Source organism: Rhamphochromis sp. 'chilingali' (assembly GCF_963969265.1).
Source record: "Rhamphochromis sp. 'chilingali' genome assembly, chromosome: 8".
Lineage (NCBI taxonomy): Eukaryota > Metazoa > Chordata > Actinopteri > Cichliformes > Cichlidae > Rhamphochromis > Rhamphochromis sp. 'chilingali'.
In genome coordinates, this window is record NC_137935.1 from 7850522 (window position 1) to 7868551 (window position 18030).

Here is an 18030-nt window from a genome sequence, read left to right on the forward strand (position 1 = left end):
GTCTGTTGTTTCTTTGATAAATTGTAACTCTAAAGCCTTCATGTGTTTTTCAGCCATCTCAAAAAAGCACATGAAGCTCATTTAAACTAACAAAACTGCTTCCAAAGTATATTGAAAGAAGCATCAGAGGTTTTAGAAAAAGGATTTCAACACTGATATACTAACATAACCTACTGACCAAAAGAGAGCTGACTCATTTAAAGAATATGCAACCTTTTCTACAGCTTTATATATTTTTAATACGTCTGTGCCACTAAATGTTTTGCAGCAGCTCAATCCTATTAAATATACATAAGCCTTGTTTCAGCCCTGACGGCAGATTATCTCCACCGAGAATGAAAATTACATTGCCTTTCTGGTTTCTCGTTGCATCTGCCTATGATTAACATGTTCTCAGTTTCAACGCACATTTATATGATGAGAGAGAGCTGGTTCTCTGGACGCTCTAAAATATCTCGCAGAGAAATGTTCGCATCCTACGTTCATGAAACTTTTTAAAACCACTTTTCATACCGTTGCCTTTACTTTTTATCCCCGCGGTCCTACTAAACGAAAAGGAGAGGAGAGCCTCTGACTGATCATTGCTGGTGCTCACGTCATAGACAAAAATCAATAACAACTATTTTTTCATGGATATAAAGTACTACATAATAAGCTGTCTTAAAACATTAAGCATTTGCTAACCTTTCAGTCAACCAAACTGCTTCCAGACACTGGGTTTGAGTGTGTCCTGATCCTGTGCTACGGACAGATTTGACCTCAGGCATAATTAGCCTAATAAAAGCATTAGTTATGCTATCAATATGATTTGCATAATGTGCCAAGGCAGTTTCATTCCTGAATGCAAGCGGTGTCCGAGTGACTTAAAATGCTGCAGTGACATTTCTTTGGGTCCTTTGTTCACACCTGTCAGGGGAAATGTGATGGGAGATGGCGGACGCAGCTGTGGCTTCCGCCTCCAGTGAGTCCACAAAGATCCTGAAGTCCAGTATACATCAACCAAACAGCAGCAAACATTTCTAAAGCAGAAATACAAGAGTTTCATCTTATGCTGACAGGATTCATTTCTTACAGCATTGACTCATAATCCATGAAGGTCAGGATGAAATGGAGAAGTGACATAATCTTAGTATTTTCCCAATGAGAAAATACATAAAATAGCACAACTGACTTACATTATATAATTTTTCAGAAAAAGTAAAGCATTTTCTAAGATATGCAAATACATTTCTCTCTTTAATACATGCAGCGGTAACAGCATCTAATTTTAACACTCTGCAGTCACTGTGCTCCCACTAAGAAACCCCACATAGAGCATTGACTTTGAGAGGACCAGCTTTGATATTGCTCCACCTCACAGGTTATCAATTGTCTTGGCTATGTGTGCCTCCGTCAAAATGACTTCAATACCAAAAGCTGTGTTATGAGTCATTTACACTAGTTCAAAAGTCAGAATGTTAGGTTATGTTGCCCTAGAGTAGGGCAGTAAAAGCTATCTTACAGGGCTCTTTAGCCTCATTTTAAGAGAATAATGCTTCTCATATTACAAGCATGCAGCACTGTACTGTTTAGGGTGCTAGTACTGCACATTTTCCATTTCCCTTTGCAGCATGAGAGGCAACAATGGCCTTTGGTTGACCCGTGGAAATATGACACGTTGAAAACCATCATGTCTTTCTTATTTCCAGAGTTCAACTTCGCTGTCTACTTCTGCTGCTGCTGTGTTTTGTCATCAAGGTGGGCATTCACATGAGACCTAAACCTTGAGGACAATTCAGTCTCACCTCTCTATGGCCAGTTGGTTTACCATTTCTTGCCCCATTAATTTTTATGATTGGTCCACCATTTGCATAACTGGTAGAGAAGGGAATGTGGACCTGAATGATTAAAGACAGAATAAGAGGCAGTCCTGTTCAGTCAGGCATATGGTGTTATGGGGCTACACAGCAGATGTGGACCATCATACCAACATTATTTTATGGATGTCGGGAAAACTTGAACAAGTGTAGCCAGTCATGGAAAGGTGGTGCTCTTTGCCAACTACATTGCCGATCTGAACAAAATAGATGCAGCTGTCTGTCATGTAATAACAGCACCTGAGACTGACAGGAAAAAGAAAACAACAGACAGCAGGTGTTTCATTTTTGTAGTTGTTTTCAGACTAAGAAACTGATTCATTGAGGGAATGGATGGCTGGTCCTCAGTATGAATCAACCTTTTACTGATTTTAACAGGAAATACCTTTGGCAGTGTTTATCCAACTCAGGTCCAGAGTGGTAAAATTATCAGTGAGAGGAAAACAGATGAAGTGTGAAAGCAATGTGAAGATAGAACTCAGCATAGGTAATGAGAAATACAGCAGTTCATGGATGAGTTTTAGAGAAATGCTTTTCCTCCACTGGTTACAGTGATATTAACGTCATGCAAAAATCACAGCTGTGTTCTTGGTTGGTCAAAGAAGCAGTGGTAGATGTAAAGTGGGATCAAATCCACATTTTGGCTACATCCCCAAGCAATGGTGGAGACCCATCTTACAAATATAGTTCCTGCCCATCCAGCTGTTGACAACAAAGGCACAAAGGAAGAGCACAAAGGAAACATGTCAACAAAAGGAGCTGAAATGATGTTTCTTTGTTTGATTAACGCAAGCTTTTGTGTGCACATTTTAAAACAGACACTGATATCGTGTTGGATCTGAGTTGTACTAATATCAAAAGATCATTTTTCATATTTGCTGCCATCAGATATATAGCTTTAATTGATTTAAAGTGCAGATTCTGTACACCCTGCCACACAAATGGCAACAGCAAATTTGTAAGGTTTTAACGAGGCTATTCATCAGTATCAGCAGTAATTCAGTCCTTACTGCTGGCACATAGTCTGCTGTTTTCTTCAGCCTTTTTTTTACTTTAATTTTTTAGCCACATAGTAAGGTAGCCACAGTTGCTCTTGGCATCAGTATTAACTTTACAGATAAATTTTTAGTTTAGAAAAAATCGACTCATCCATCATTGAGGTGTGTTGTAGCAATTATTGTGGAGGTCAAAGTGCTGTTATTATGATTCTACCAAAGAATAAGGTTCTATGAATTAAAGGACACTCTGACTGCACGTGCTCTCTGCTAGCAGGACTCTCTGTTCCCTGTAAAGAAATCCTCTTTGCCAAAGGCATGTGAGGCTCAAGGCTCAGACTGTCTCAAGAAAAATGAGAGTCACAGATTTGAAATTTCCTTTTGGTCAGACTAGGTGAAGCAATCATCAGAGTGTGATCATTTCTTGTGATGCTAGGCCTCCATACAGAGAGATCAGCACTTTCCTTGACTCACATCAATGCTAAGTGAATAAGAACAAATGTGAAAATTCGGCCTGCTTACGTCAAACGGGCCATGTTGCTTTCTTCTGGGCAGCGAGCTCAGCTCTGCCTGCAGAGAGTGTAAATGTTCTAGGTTCCCTCGCTGCCACCACATACTAGCAGCTAACTCCCGCACCACCCTGCCTGCTAACAGGATTATCCCCTGAGCTGCACTTACTTCAACAAAGTTATCAAGTTTAAAAACAGTCTCCTGGTGGCTTTTGTGATATCAAAGGATTGGTCCTCAACTTTGACAGGTTAATTAATAGTCAAGTTTTGCACTGCATCCCTCGAGGCTTGCTCGTCTTATGCCAGTTAAACACATTCACTGCAGAAAAGTTGATATTAATAGACTGCACTTGATATACTGGTGATTCAGCCACATGTTCAGTCCATGTGAGAATTTAATAAGTTCAATGTCTAAACAGGTGGCAGAGCGTGTTTCACTAAATAACGGCACACGGCGAACTATATTTCATTATCATAATGCATCAAATTAGCCTCATTAAAGGCTTGTGAAATGTGTAGCAGGGTGAGAATTAACATTTGTGTAATGTACCAAGGTGTAATGTAGATATGAAAATCTTCACAGTCCGAGGTGGTAGGAACATGAATATAAGGGAAGGTAACATAAGTGTGCTGTGGTTTGAGATGCAGCGATAGATAATATCATCCACAATAGACTGTGTATAAAACAAACGCAAAAAATAAACACAAAATATTCCCTTTATTTTTTTTTCTACCTTAAGACTACACAGGGTCACTGATGTAGCTCTAAGAGGTATCTACATTTGCATTTTATTTACAGCTCACTTTGATGTCCTCATATTTACACAGTCAAATAGAAGCGCTAAAAACACAGTGTTGAGAACAAACCAAAACTCGAAATGAGTCAACTTTAGAAAAAGATACAGTCTTCTGACGCAACAATTCTCAGTGCAATATTCCACAATGCAAATATCCATCATTCATATTATGTAGAACATACATATATAGTTTTTATTTTTGTTTTTTGAAAAATGTAAATGAATCGACCAGGAGCAGGAAAAAAAACCCCACCCATGTCCTTTTCACTTTTTCACTTGTACAGATTGAGACACTCAATCATGCTCTCGTCACACGAACATGTTCAAATGTTTTGTGGGAAAATTAGCAAGTCAAGAGTGTGTAGTGGCTTGGCATAGTTCAACAACTAACTGAATTTAAATCAATATCACGATTTCCAAAATAGTCTTGACTCTGCGTCCGTTTTCAGATAAAGAAACATTAAGTTGTCCCTTGCATTGCCCACCGAGGGAGATGCATGGGAGTTAAAATGTGATCACGAGAGTTATTTTCAAGGTTGCCATGTATAGACGACCTTTAGTCTGTAAACGGGAAGTAGTACACCTGCAGGTCTAATGCATTTCAGCCAGCCATGGGACCAAGCGGAGCCCTATCCTGGAGAATGAAAGCACTTTCAAAGCTGACCTGCAGGCAGCCCTTTGGGCAAAGGCAATTTGTATCTTTCATCTCACCCACAACACAACGCAAAGCCCATCTATCTCAACAGCCAATATGTTAATGTACCGTGTATCACTGATGAGATTAGTCACTGACCCTCTTTGTAGCCTCACTTTTATAAAGTATTTTTATCCCGAGCTTTATGTGACTGGACATTGTGATGAGGAATACTGACTTAAGATCACTGATAAACAAAAAGAGCCTTTCATATGCAACCGAGATCAGTAAAATGCATGTGGTCTGATGAAAAACACAGTAATTGATTTAACTAAACCACCTTTCATAGTTTATTCCATGTGTTCAAACACCCTTAAGCGTTGTTCAAGTACAACAATTAACAATAAAAGGGACAACAGTTCACATTTTTTTAAAATTCACATTTGTTATACTGTTAATTCATATAGCTATTTATAAAACAAAACTAAAAGATAACCCCAAACCATTCCTGTAAAATACCTTTTGTAGTTTAATACAGACATTAATTCCACAGTATTTTCTCACAGGGTTGGCTTTTCTCTGTTTTTATAATCGAGTTGTTTGACCACAGTCAAAAGAAGCAGAGAAGAATTTATTCGCTTTTCATTTTGTTCATAGAGAAAAAAAAAAAAGAAGTCTGGTTATAAAATAAAATACACACCAAATAAAAAAAAGTGACCTCACATCCCTTTGTTGGCTCCACCACATACAATTTAAGCTTAATTAAGCAGTTTTGCTAATTTTAAAGTTCATAAAAAAGGCCAACATGCACAGTCACGGTGCACCGAAGCCTTCCAAGCTAAGACCACAAATGAGTATCGAGCTTCCTCTTTAAAAAATTACAAGACATCACACAAATGAAGGTGCTTTGACAAGTTCAGCTGGGTTCTGATGAAGGGCTCTACCGCCAACAGAAATCTCTCTCATTATTTATGGATGACTGGGGCTATGACGGTTTCAAGTATAAAAAAGAAGTGATTAAAAGAGAAGGAATCTCCTTGGCTGAGGCGCAGAAAAAGGCAGAATAGAGCAAGCTTGTGAATAACAATCTGCAAGTCTGTCAGCAGAGTGATCCAGTGAACATAATGCATTACCAATACTCCTCTTGGATTCCTTTGAACAGAATCACCAACAGGGATGAGGAAATGGAGTCACAAGACATCACAAATTTTCATCCTCTAGCAGCCGCACTTGGAGAGCAAAGACTGTTAAAGAATCTTCAAAAGGAGAAGGGCACTCTTCTATTAATACAGTGCAACTGATTGCAACCATGTTGTTTTCTTTTTTCAGTATATTAAAAACCAAGTTGAGCACAGTCAAAGAAAAAAAACATGTGGTCATGTACACAACTGTCTTTGGCAAGAAGTCCCATGTCCTTCATCTGAGTCAGTCACTCGAGAGCCTCGTGTTCATGTCACCTTCGGCCCATTTCACTCTGTCTCATGAAATGAATGTTGTTGACACTGTCTGCCAGCTCAGGGTATTGGTCAACTGAAACCATGTAATATCCATCGTAGCCTTGCACCTTCCCTGAACCTAGGAGCTGCTGCTTCTCTCCTTCAGTCCAGGTTCGTGAGCCCTCTTCTCCATCCCTCAGTCTCTGGCGCTCTCGGGCCCAAGCTTGGGCGACAGCTCTCTGCCGAGCCAGCTCCAACACACGGGCTTTCTCCTCATCCACGCTACTGCCATAACGAGTATTCAGACACAGAGCGCCATACTGTAGCTGAATGTCAGTAATGCGCCTAGTCCTGCCATTGACAACAGTGTTGACCTGAGACACTGTGACATTGACGCCATTCTCTAGTGTACGTCGGCCCACTGTCATACCAATAAGGGCCAGATCTCCCTCCACTGAGCCCAGTTTGACAAAATAGTGGGTATCCATTCCCATGATAGTGAAGTGGAGGTTTTCAAGGTAGAATGCATCGTTCAGAACTGCAGCCATGCGACGGCCATCTTCATTGGCCAAGCTGATGATGTCAGCGCTGATGCGACCATCTCTGATAGCAAATTTGACCCCCTTGCCAAAGATTGAGCCACCAGAAGCAAAGATCTTTTTATCTTCCGTCTGAGGGCATCCAGCACTTTTGGCTCTGTAGATCTGGCCAAAACGTTCCAGTTTTACAAAGGCCTTCAGCTGCCTCTGAACTTCACACTGAACACCCAGCAAAGACTGCAAAAAAACCACAAAGACAATACTGTTAAGTTACGCAGCCCCCGCAACAGCTTCATACACTCAAATATATATTTTTGCTCATTCTCTGAGGTTGTTTGAAATCGTTCTTGCGGATATTTCCCAAATATTCACTTGTGATTGCTTCACATTTTGATTTGTAATCTTTATCCTTATCCTACTTTGCATGTGGAATAAGGAGCACAGTCTGATTTCAGATACATCCTTTTCAAATCTGAGATTCATACTGCTTCATTAACACTTCAAACATTTCAAACTCAGTGCTGTGACTACACAGCATGAGCGATTCTTTTTATATTAACGTGAGGAACATTTGACACTAAATAAAGTGTAAAGTATACACTACAATGTACACTATATATATATATATATATATACCTTGTGAGCGGGTGCGTGTGCATTCCTTCTTTTTTAATTAGACATCTTTATAATGTTACATGTTGAAAATAACAATGAAAATGCCTTTATTATTGGCACATAAATCCATAATGCTTTGATGCTGTGAATAATGCAGCTTCAAAGCATCGCAGCTGCCCCTACCTTGACACATAGTTAAGGTAGGGGCAGAGGTGTTTGTCAGCAAATGCAAATCTCCCTGATCATTTATGACAGGCATGATATTTTGAAAAAGGGTGAAACAGTCATGCTGTGCCAAATATGAAACGGGAATCTGCTGGTAACTAGTGTATATTGTTCCTTAAGGGTTTACAAATGTGTACATACCATACTGCTTTCAGCCAAAATTAATACTTTGTCCTAATGCTACTTGACAAGAGATATTTGTCAGGAAGAAAGAAGCATGTTAAAAAGAGGAGAATGAAATTAAATGGAAGCCAGCCAACACCACAGTATCTAAGCAGCAGAAAAAAAAGCTCTCAAGCATCGCGCCTTCTTGCCATCGCCTAAGATAAGAGGTTGTGAACATCCTGAGGAATTTTTGTCAACCAGTCACATCTAAAGTTTCCCTGACAGTTTCTAATTCCGTCTCTCTGTGCTTTTGTTAAAGGATGGCTAAGGGTTGGAAGACTGGGTGGGGCTGAGAAATGAAGAGCAGGCTGCAGTGACCGGCATATCTGCCTGTTCTTTCATGTGACACCACAACCTGCTTCAAGAGGAAACAAAAACGGGGGTGGGGGCAGCTGTACTGTAGGGCCCCCAGGGAATCATTGCCTGGGGGTACGCTTCACACCATGCCACTCCATGTTTGTTTACCGTGCCAGTATGTGACACGGTCAGCTGTCCCAGGGCAGAAGAGGAACAGGGGGCAATGTCCTCCACTTTACTAAAGCAGCCTCCCAGGACACTCCCAGAGAGGCATCATTCACATAGCATGCTGTGCAATCAGCCTCCAGCACGAGCCGAAATGAAAGATCAAGCCTTGTGCAGCACACAGCTCATCTCTCTGGCCCCCTCACAGCATTTTTCAATCTGTGGTGGATTCAGCAGCATGGTGAAATAGGGGCTTAAATGGAACAAGATAGAAAGGCAGGCATGAATAAAATAAAGTTTTAAAAAAGCCATTTGTACAACACATAGCATGTACTGTTTTAAAGTTGCACTGCACCTAATTGGGCCGGTGTGTCCATCTGCAGTGGGGATCAAATGCATTAAACGCCTAAGAATACCATTTTGGAAGCAGGAATTCTAGATAAGAATAACACGCTTCAACATACACAGGAAAACAACTAATTATCTCAAACCTTCCTTACATATTATTTATAGTACATATTCAGAGGTGTGCTGAAGGCAAAACTCCTTCACACAATCTTGCAATCGAGGCATACTTTCTATTTAAAGATATACTAAAGTCTGTTATGGGTATTTTTGAATATGTAATTGAAAGGCTGAGTCTGTAGATAAAACATGTCCTTTCAGTTATATTATTAATAAAATGGACCTACTTATGTTTAATACTTCAGAGGGAAGTAAACATAGATGAGCTGAATATAGTCTCATATATGACTAATTTAATTTTAGCATATTGAAAGTCCTTCTATCCTTCTAAGAGTGTTTTTGAGAAACCGATGGTAAAAAATTTAAGCCACCAGATGTCTGATTTTCTTAGCAGTTAAAGCAATCAGAAGTGCATCTGTGTTTCTGAAAGAGTGTTGCATTTATCGTCTGTAATCTACAACGCAATTCCCTCAGATCCCCGCGGATCTACACTTAGGCACTGAAATACCTGCAGTGTCTTTTGTTGCTCATTTATAGATTGGCACCTTTGGAGAGTTCAGAGGTTTCTTTGTGGAATGTTAGCCACAAGCTTTATGCACGAGTTAGTCCCAGGGGTTCTGACAACAACCCTTTCAAAACAGTTTACGTTAGATGAAGAAATAACTGGGATTGTTATAGATTTACACTACGCATATATGATGTGTAACATTACAATAGGAATAAGTATTTCATTTCCAGTGTAATTGACTAAAGTGTTGCTGAAATGCCTGAGATAATTCATTTTTTGATTACAAATACTTTTAAAGGACTCATGAGAGCAGGAGCACTTATCAACTATTCATTTGCAAATCACAAATTTGCATTTGTTTCTATTCACAGTAATTTTGAAAATCTTCACCTTTAGTGTCATAGAATAAATATTGATGGATAAATTCTGAAATAAATGGGACACCAACTAAAACATCACTCAGACATTTATAAGTTGTTAAGAGCTAAATACTGCATGACAGTTTATAGTAACAGTGGGGGTTTTTGCCAGTTTTTTGTGTATCCATGTTTATTAGTCTGCTGGTCAGATCAGAGAATCTTCCATCACCCCAGTAGCTTTTAGACTTACAAATAGATGAGAAGACATTCTAACCAATACCGGCTATGTTAAGGTTGCAGCCAGAGTGTAATGCAACATGAATCTTCCCTCTTGATGGGTGGCATTCACTAGTCTAGCTGTAACCAAACCCAAGAACAACAGTGGCCTGTTCAATAATTCAGGTGAGTTGGGGGCAACTTAAAAGGCCTGATAAAAGCGAGAATCAAAGCATGTCTACTACTTCTCAGACCTTGGCTAACAGTGTAAGGCTGAGATGAAATCAATGGCCAGTGGTAGAAGAAAGGGAGAGTGAATTTTCCTAATGGCAGGACAATTACAAGAGCTATTTAGCCTGACCCCATTCCCCAAGATGAGGACTAGGGAAGCAACCAGCATACCGGGCGATGTTTTGGCCTGATAGCTGCCAGCTCCTTTGGGAGTCTGGCTACATAGACTCTGCCCATTTGCTAATGATGTTGGAAAGGAGAGGGGCAGAAGTAGAAAGCGATCCGAGGTAAGATGAAAAGTGGGATAAGTAAGGATGACTACCTTGGTGCTATCCCATTCCTGCGTCTTGATCTGGGTGCGAACTAATTCGTAGGATGGCTCCATGGCCTCTGTGCTTGGTTTGCGGTAGCCGGGGATAACGTTGTACAGTTGGAAGCCAAAGGTCACCAACCAGCTGTTCACATCTGCGGGGGAAGGGTCAAAACAAATGATATACATATTCTATTAGTAGACACAATCGTTTGTGGCTTCAGAGGAACTGTGAAGAACTGTGAGAATTAATTTGTTGAATCTGAACAGTTGACATTTTGTGGGCGAGACTGTTTCCATGAAACGCTCCTACCTCGGCCAGACCGCTTGATTTGTTTGTGATAGTGGAAAGCTATGCTAAACACTCAAGATAGTTGTGATAATTCGTGTCCACTCCTGCAGGTGCCACACTAATGACACGCAGTTGGGTTACGGAAATGCCAAGTGACATCTGAGAGTGCCTGCTGTGCTGATAATTATATTCAGTAATTTGGTGTCATTTCAAGGCAGCCAAGACTTCAACACGAGATATTTTGAAGACTCAGCGGGCTCCTCTGCATTAATTTCTCTCTAATGAGATGCTGAAAGAGAGGAAAGTGACGTGTCTGAGATTTAAATACATCCAATCATGATAATGTGGTTCTTCTAATAGCAGCCACCGACACTGTGGTTATAGGTGCTGCTGCAGTCCCCTATAGCATGCTGTCATATTTTATGAATATCACAGAGAAGGCTACAGGTCTTAAGAGAAGCAAAGCCTGTCCAACCTGATCGATTTCTTTCTCGCGCCCTTCCATGTGTTTGTTACAGACAGCATCATTGCTGTGACACTCGGGGTGCAAGTCTCTCACACATTGCCGCTGCCACATTGTGGCACCTGACAAAGCTTTTTTAAATATGAATTTGTTTGAGGACAATGAAAGGACCCTGGCAATTTAGTGAGAGGAATGTAAATGTCACTGCTATCAATCACAATTGAGGCAAACCCACTACAATATATCTATCTAACAGTCTATTTAGCATTAAAATGCCATTGAGCCCCTAATGGTGGACTATGATGCTGAATGCCTTTGTGTTTGCAAAAAGTGACTACTCCGTCTCTCGGTATTGTCTTCAGGTTATTAAAGGATAAAGAATAAAAGGTAAACACATTATTATTCCTCCACAAAAAGGCATTATGGAGTAAATATAATGCAGCATGAACACATTCATTTATGACAGAGATCCAGCTACTGCTTGGTTTAACCACAAGGATTTCACTGAGTATGTTGTTTTCCTTCCGGCAAAAGAGGTTGATACAACCAACAAAGATTTGTATGGTTTGTATGGATTCATTGTGCTCACCTTCTCCACCGAGGTGCTTTCACTGCCATTTACCCCCTCCCCACCACAAAGAACCAGGATATTTCTGGAAAAGGACCTGAATGCTAAACAACAGAAAGGGCTTGGCCGTATAGCATTGTTCCCTTTGAGCATTTTCAGAGTGATAGCTACTGGGCACGTACATAAGCAAGTATACACGAACACACATACACGAAACCCCCCCACACCTCAGTTTCCCAGCAAGTGAGTGCTTAAAATCCTCCCAAACACACTGCTTTTGAATTTAATTCTGGCAGGGTCTGTTCTTCCAGTTGTGTGAGGTTGTTAAGAATAAAAACATAACAAATTTGACAGAAAAACCTGGAATAACTATTGTGCGCTTCAAGCAACAACAGTCATACACAGGAATGAAGGCTAATATTTGCTTGCTCTCCACAACCAAGTTATAAGCATAACTGATTGCTTTAGCAGGACTCACGTAAATACTGTCAACTTCTATTTATATTCAATTATTTGGATACAACTGAAAGTATTTTAAGTCCTACTCACTTTCACTTAGAATTGTTACAGGAAGATTCAGAGAAAATCTTGCTTTTGAGCATCAACAGAAGCAGACTGCACTCAAATCATTTTCTGATAGAAAGTTATAATTCCACAGTAAGTCCTTTTCTTTATGTTTGCAATGTTTCCACAGATTGCCTACATTTTTTAAAGACATTCATTTAAAGGTTATGATACTTAAAATGAATGCCTCTTTGTTTGATCATCAGTAGAATCCAGCGAAACTGCACTGAAGCTAACTTCCTGTCCTCTAAGGTTAGGTGGACTTGCGCTTTATTTTTTCTTAAAATTTAATCTTCTAAAGCCATAAAGCATATAAAGTCTGTTAAAAGAACTTACCTGTCATGTAGCACTTTATCTCCTCGTTATTGCTGAGAGGATTATTATTCTTGAACATGTACAAGTTGAATGGCACAATGTGGTTGCTGTTGAGACGTTTCCAGATCTCGTGGTCTGGTGTTGTCCAGCGGCCAGCAAGGACATCATAATCCCGCCTGCCCATGTGGACCAGTTTGCTAAGAGGCTCATACAGGCCTCCTTGGTAGCCTATTATGAGCTGCAAACTGGGGTTGGTGTCAAGGTAAACTTCTCCAAAAGCCGTATGGAGGATCTGCTTGATCATGATGCCTGATCCACTGAACACAGCCAGTGGCGTGCCTATGTTATCACACGCCACGTAAAACTCATCCCCACTGCTTAGCTCCATGGCAAACAGATGTCCCTGCAGGTCATAATACAGTGAGGTGATCTCAGAGCTGGAGTGATTGTACATATGGGTGACCCTAGTGGGGCTGGACAACTCAGCATAGAAGAACTGCAGGTGCTGGCCCCTGCTGCTTCTGCTGGACACCCTCCTGCCGAGGCCATCGTAACGGTATTCAATGCTCCAGCCGCTCACTTTGTTGTACACTTTAACAAGCAGGCCAGCAGAATTATACTCAAAATAGTCATTCCCTCGCTGCTTAAGAAAACCGTCCTCATCCATCCTATACTGAGTATCTCCCAAGCGAGTAATGCGGTCCCTGATGTCATAGCGTAGTGGTGTGAGGCGTGCGCTGTTTCCAGGGCTGAGAAGGTGTAAGTTGCCATTAAGGTCATAGCTGTACCTCCACAGAGGCTTGTCATTGATGGAGACCACTTGAAGTTGACCGTCAGCATCGTACTCGTATGTGTAGCGTGTCGTGTTGGCATAAGGCCCAACCTTTAGCTCCTTGGCCACCACTCGCCCCATATTGTCATACTGCACCATCATCCAGTACATGAGTGAGCGGAAGATCTCATATTGGACTTCCTTCACTCGCCCGTAGGCATCAAAGTGTTTGGTGTGGGTCATCACTGCTGTGGTTATAATTTGATTTATGTCATAATAGATTACTCCAAATTTACCAAACTGCTCTGTTTTGCCAGATACGTCATCGTAACGATACAAGTCAATTGGCAGCGGTTTCTCATTTATGACAGCCTGCATGCTAGTGACGCGGAAACTGTTGTCATACACATAGTCAAACCTAGCGTTCACCATGCCCTCTTCGCTGAATCTGAAAATCTGCCTGTCAATCAGTGGACCAATCTGACGGTAGCGAATGGTGCAGGTAAAGCCTTCACTCTGCAAGTTGACGGTCTTTAGCATGCCTGCCACTTCATCATAGGAAAAACCAATTCGAGTGGTGTCATAGAGAATCTCCAGAAGCTTAGCAAGCTTTCCATATTTGTAGATGATCCTGCGGCCTGTACCCAGATAGGTGGTCTGCAGCAACTGTCCATCCTCACTGTAGTCCTGGAGCACTGAAGCGTTACCTTCAGGGGGCCGGTAGGTGTTTCTGTAGTAACCAATGGAGCGGGAGGTCTCTAGAGTCTGCCGTGCTACGTTGGGCATGGTCACAGAGGAGAGCCGATCATTTTTGTCAAATTCAAAGATATACTGCCTTTGGCTGTAGAGCAGCAGCACCATGGACTAATGAGAAGAAGAAACAGAGGATTTTTTTGTGTTATATTAATAAATTGTAAGACTGACTGCATTCAAATGCTTCACTTTGATATATTTTCTGTTACACAAACACACAGTCCTAAAAGCTGTTACAGAAGCACAATGTCTGACACAATAAGACAAGATAGAGATTAATTAGAAAATTGCTACCGTTATAACGTCTAATACCAATAACACAAAATGACAGGCAATTTGTCTAAAGCGATAAATATTACGCAAGTTTGTGTCAGTCCAAATCTAATTTTCATCATGAACACAGAGTTGCTGATACTCCACTGAAATTAAGATTTCCTTAAGAGATGATTTCACAAGCTGCTTCTATTTTGCTCATTTGTCAGATCTTTTAATCCAAACAGTAGGAAGCCAAATTTTCTCACCTAAGCAAATCTAAAATTTACATCTGTGCCTGTCTTAGACCAATAAATGATGAGGTTGTAAAGCTGTCACAACAGGCAGCATCGAGAAATTGCTCAGAGGTTGCTATGACTAAAGACTATTAACAAGGTGACTGACTGCTGTTCATATTATATGCCTAAGCTACAGAATAACAGCTCCTCACCTCACCCAAACAGTCTTGCCTTCAATTAGTCAGAAGAAAGTGACATTTCACTCTGTTCTTTTCATCAGAGCTATTTCAGGCTGAACTTTGCTGTCAGACTTTGGTAACAAAGTATGTCTTCAATGCACCAGACACTTTAATTACATTTTGGCTGATATCTATTCCAGAGCCTGATAGTGCAACACAAACACTTCTGTATTATTACAAGTTAACTTTTAACTCCAGTCTAAAATCTCATAACAAGTTTCTTACACAAACACACCTTTTACACTTTATCTGTAGAGCATGCCTCCAATATTATATTACATTTTTTATCTTTAAACTATTTAATCATTATTACAGTTCAACCAATTCGTACCTTCTCAAGATAAGTGTAGCTCCAAGATTTACCATCAGCAAATATCTGGGAGGTGATTCTGCCGTTCTGGTCGTATTCCATGCGCACCGACATTGTGCCTCTTTGGATACCTGCCACATGGCCTCCAGGAGAGTAGGTGACATTGACTCCATTCAGTCGACTGCTCGGTGCCCACAATGTGGGGCGACCGGCATGGTCATAGTGGATCCGTAACGTAAACTTCCTGTGGTCATCGTAGACCTTTTCTGTTCTGGTGATTCGATCGAAATCCAACGATAGGAGGTTTCTGTTATGAACCTATAGGAGGGAACGCAGGGAGTTAGGAACACTTTATATAGCTACAGAAAATTCACCAACGGGAATAGACACTTTAAAAAGTTTGAAATTATTGAGAGGAATTGGTGCATTACTCTTCTGAGGTGGAACATTGGGAGGAGACCTTTAATCACAAAGTGATTATTTTTATATTCTTCTTTTCATAGCTTTTAATTACAAAAGTGGAGCTCTATCTCAGGACTGCAGGAGCCAGCGGAGTAATGAAATTGTAAGAATTACCACATTTCTTTGTTTGTGTCTTAGCCCGAGTATGCCTATTCAAGCAAGAAACATTAGAGTCACATTGATCATTAAATTCATTTTTAATGCTTACTGGGAAGAATTACCAGACTCTCATTCTATTTTGCCTTTGCGTAAATTGGAAAAGAGAAAGAAAATCAGTTAATCTCCTTTATGACTGAACATTGTTTAAGTGACACAGCTCTTCTGAATGTATCAGGCTTAAAACGGTGACCTTTGCTTTCAGAGCAAAACAACACTGCTCTGAAGACTGCAGGCTTTATGAGGCAGCTTCTGTGCTTTAGCCAAAAAGATCAAGCAGCAGCCCTGGCATTCTGTTTCTCTGTCAGCAGCCTCCATAAACAGAAGCTACAGAAGCAAAAAAAATAAAACAAAGAGAAGATAACAGCTTAGATTGCAGGTCAGAACAGATCTCTGCAAAAAAAAGCATTGCTTTAAACACCATCTGGAACTTTTTGTAAAATGGGTCTTCAGAGGTCTCTGGCTGTAATTAAAACTACACCTCTGTTTCTGTAATATTTATGATCTTTTTTTCTTATTAATCTTCAGAGTGTTTCTTCAGGTGTGCTATCATTTGGCTTAGTAAAATGCTTGGCAAGGCTTAAAAACATCTTAAAATGCCTCAGAAGGCTGCTTCTGGCTACTTTCCAGATACATCCCACAGAGCAGGTCACACAGGGATTGCTGAGAAAGCTCACTTTTTCAATCTCACATTGAGGAAAGCATGCTTAGGTCTCTCATCTGTGAAGGGACAATTACACCAGAGGCAATTATTGTCACTGATACCTAATCGAGAGGATTACTTTAAGTAAAACCAACAGAATCATGAGGAGCATAAATCCATGGATATTTGGAGTGGCGTAAACTATTTGAGACCTGAGACAGAAGGAGTGAACGTACATTGGATCTGGAAATAAGAACGTGTTCTTTTGTCTCCTTCGCCTTCAAACACTGTCATAACAAGTGTCACACTTCATTGAAATGGCTACACCTTTTAGTTATTTTTTTTAAAGAATACTAGTAAAGATCCCCGCTGCTCTTGTTAAATCTCTGCAGGCAGCAGAGAGCTGATGTCTTTCACAAAAAGTTCCCAGTGCTAGAATAAGGTTTGCCAAAGTCGCATGGCATAGAAGGAAAAAGTGTCCCATAACAGTGATTCCAAGTTCCCATGAGAATGGAAACCCACTCAAGGGGAGTTATTTCAAATAGAACATCACCTCTAAAATGAATTTCTCACAGAAAGTAAAAGAGTAGAAGCAAAAAAGAGACTTTTACATTACACTCAAGATCATAACAATGATGTCTCAACCAATATCAAATACTATCTGTAAGTGTCCCTGTAAATATGTAAATGTCTATTCTCAGGTTTTATGACTACTCCAATTAATTTTTCTTTAATAGCAACAGTTCTATTTATTGTCATGCTGCAATCAAAGATAATCCATTCCATGTTTTTGGTTTCTTTTTTGTGTATCTCCTTTGAACAAACAGCCAAACATTAGAAGCATCTTGTCATTGCTATCAATACTACATTCAAAAGGATGAAGATTCTTGCAAGAGTGGAGTGGCTCAAGAGTTCTTCATTAGTGTACATTAACGAAAAGCCTCAGGACATGAAAGGCACAGCACAACAAAAACGCGTACGTGTTGTATCAAAGGAACAAATACAGTCAAGCAAAGTGGGGGAAAAAGACATCAGAAATATAAACACTCTCCCTTTTCTCCACCAAAAAAAAAAGCTGTGAAGTCAGAGCCACATAGTTGTTTCTTCTACTCCTGTTCCCATGGATCTGTACTGTATTCAAGATCCTCCCCTCCCTCCAGCCGCGCACTGCCACACACTCACCCAGCCACCCACGTAATATCACTTGACATGTCACTCAAGGTCGCCCAATGATTCCAGCTCTGTTCATCCCTTCTGTTCGTGCCATTAGGCTGCTCCCATTTCCTATCTCACCCCTGGGGCCATTGTCTGTAACATACATTAGTAGCTTTCACTTCCAAAGGGACGACAAGGCCATTACATGAACAGCCAATGACAGACAAAGTGGCACCTTCCCATTAGCTGTGTTGCCTCACAGACAATGTGGAAGACAACTTAACCAAAGTAGCCATTTGCCTTACAAAGCCAAGGCAAAACAATAAAGGCCACCAGATGCAATTTAAATCAGTGTTGTGCGGGTTAATGCCTAAATCCTACATACATTATGGACAAGCACTTTGAATTTGTTGCATTATGAGAGGAGACCTGTTGATATGCAATATACAAGTAACTCTTAATTTTGATTTTAACGAGAAAGTATTTTATATGTTACAGGCTATTAATCAATCCATTTTTTTCCAT

At 40.4% G+C, this 18030-nt stretch overlaps 1 protein-coding gene across 8 annotated transcripts in view; it reads right to left on the reverse strand.

The window, feature by feature from the left end:
* Nucleotides 1-4059: 4059 nt before the first annotated feature.
* The window catches only part of tenm4 (teneurin transmembrane protein 4), a 165817-nt gene continuing 151846 nt past the window's right edge, over nt 4060-18030 (reverse strand). For all 8 annotated transcript variants that reach the window (XM_080888551.1, XM_080888550.1, XM_080888547.1 and 5 more), the window contains 4 exons: nt 15111-15407; nt 12546-14160; nt 10335-10477; nt 4060-7003 (listed from right to left, as the gene is read on the reverse strand). In XM_080888551.1, coding sequence (XP_080744677.1) covers nt 6245-7003; nt 10335-10477; nt 12546-14160; nt 15111-15407 — 2814 coding nt within the window. In that variant the 3' untranslated portion in view covers nt 4060-6244. The remainder of the gene's footprint in view (nt 7004-10334; nt 10478-12545; nt 14161-15110; nt 15408-18030) is intronic.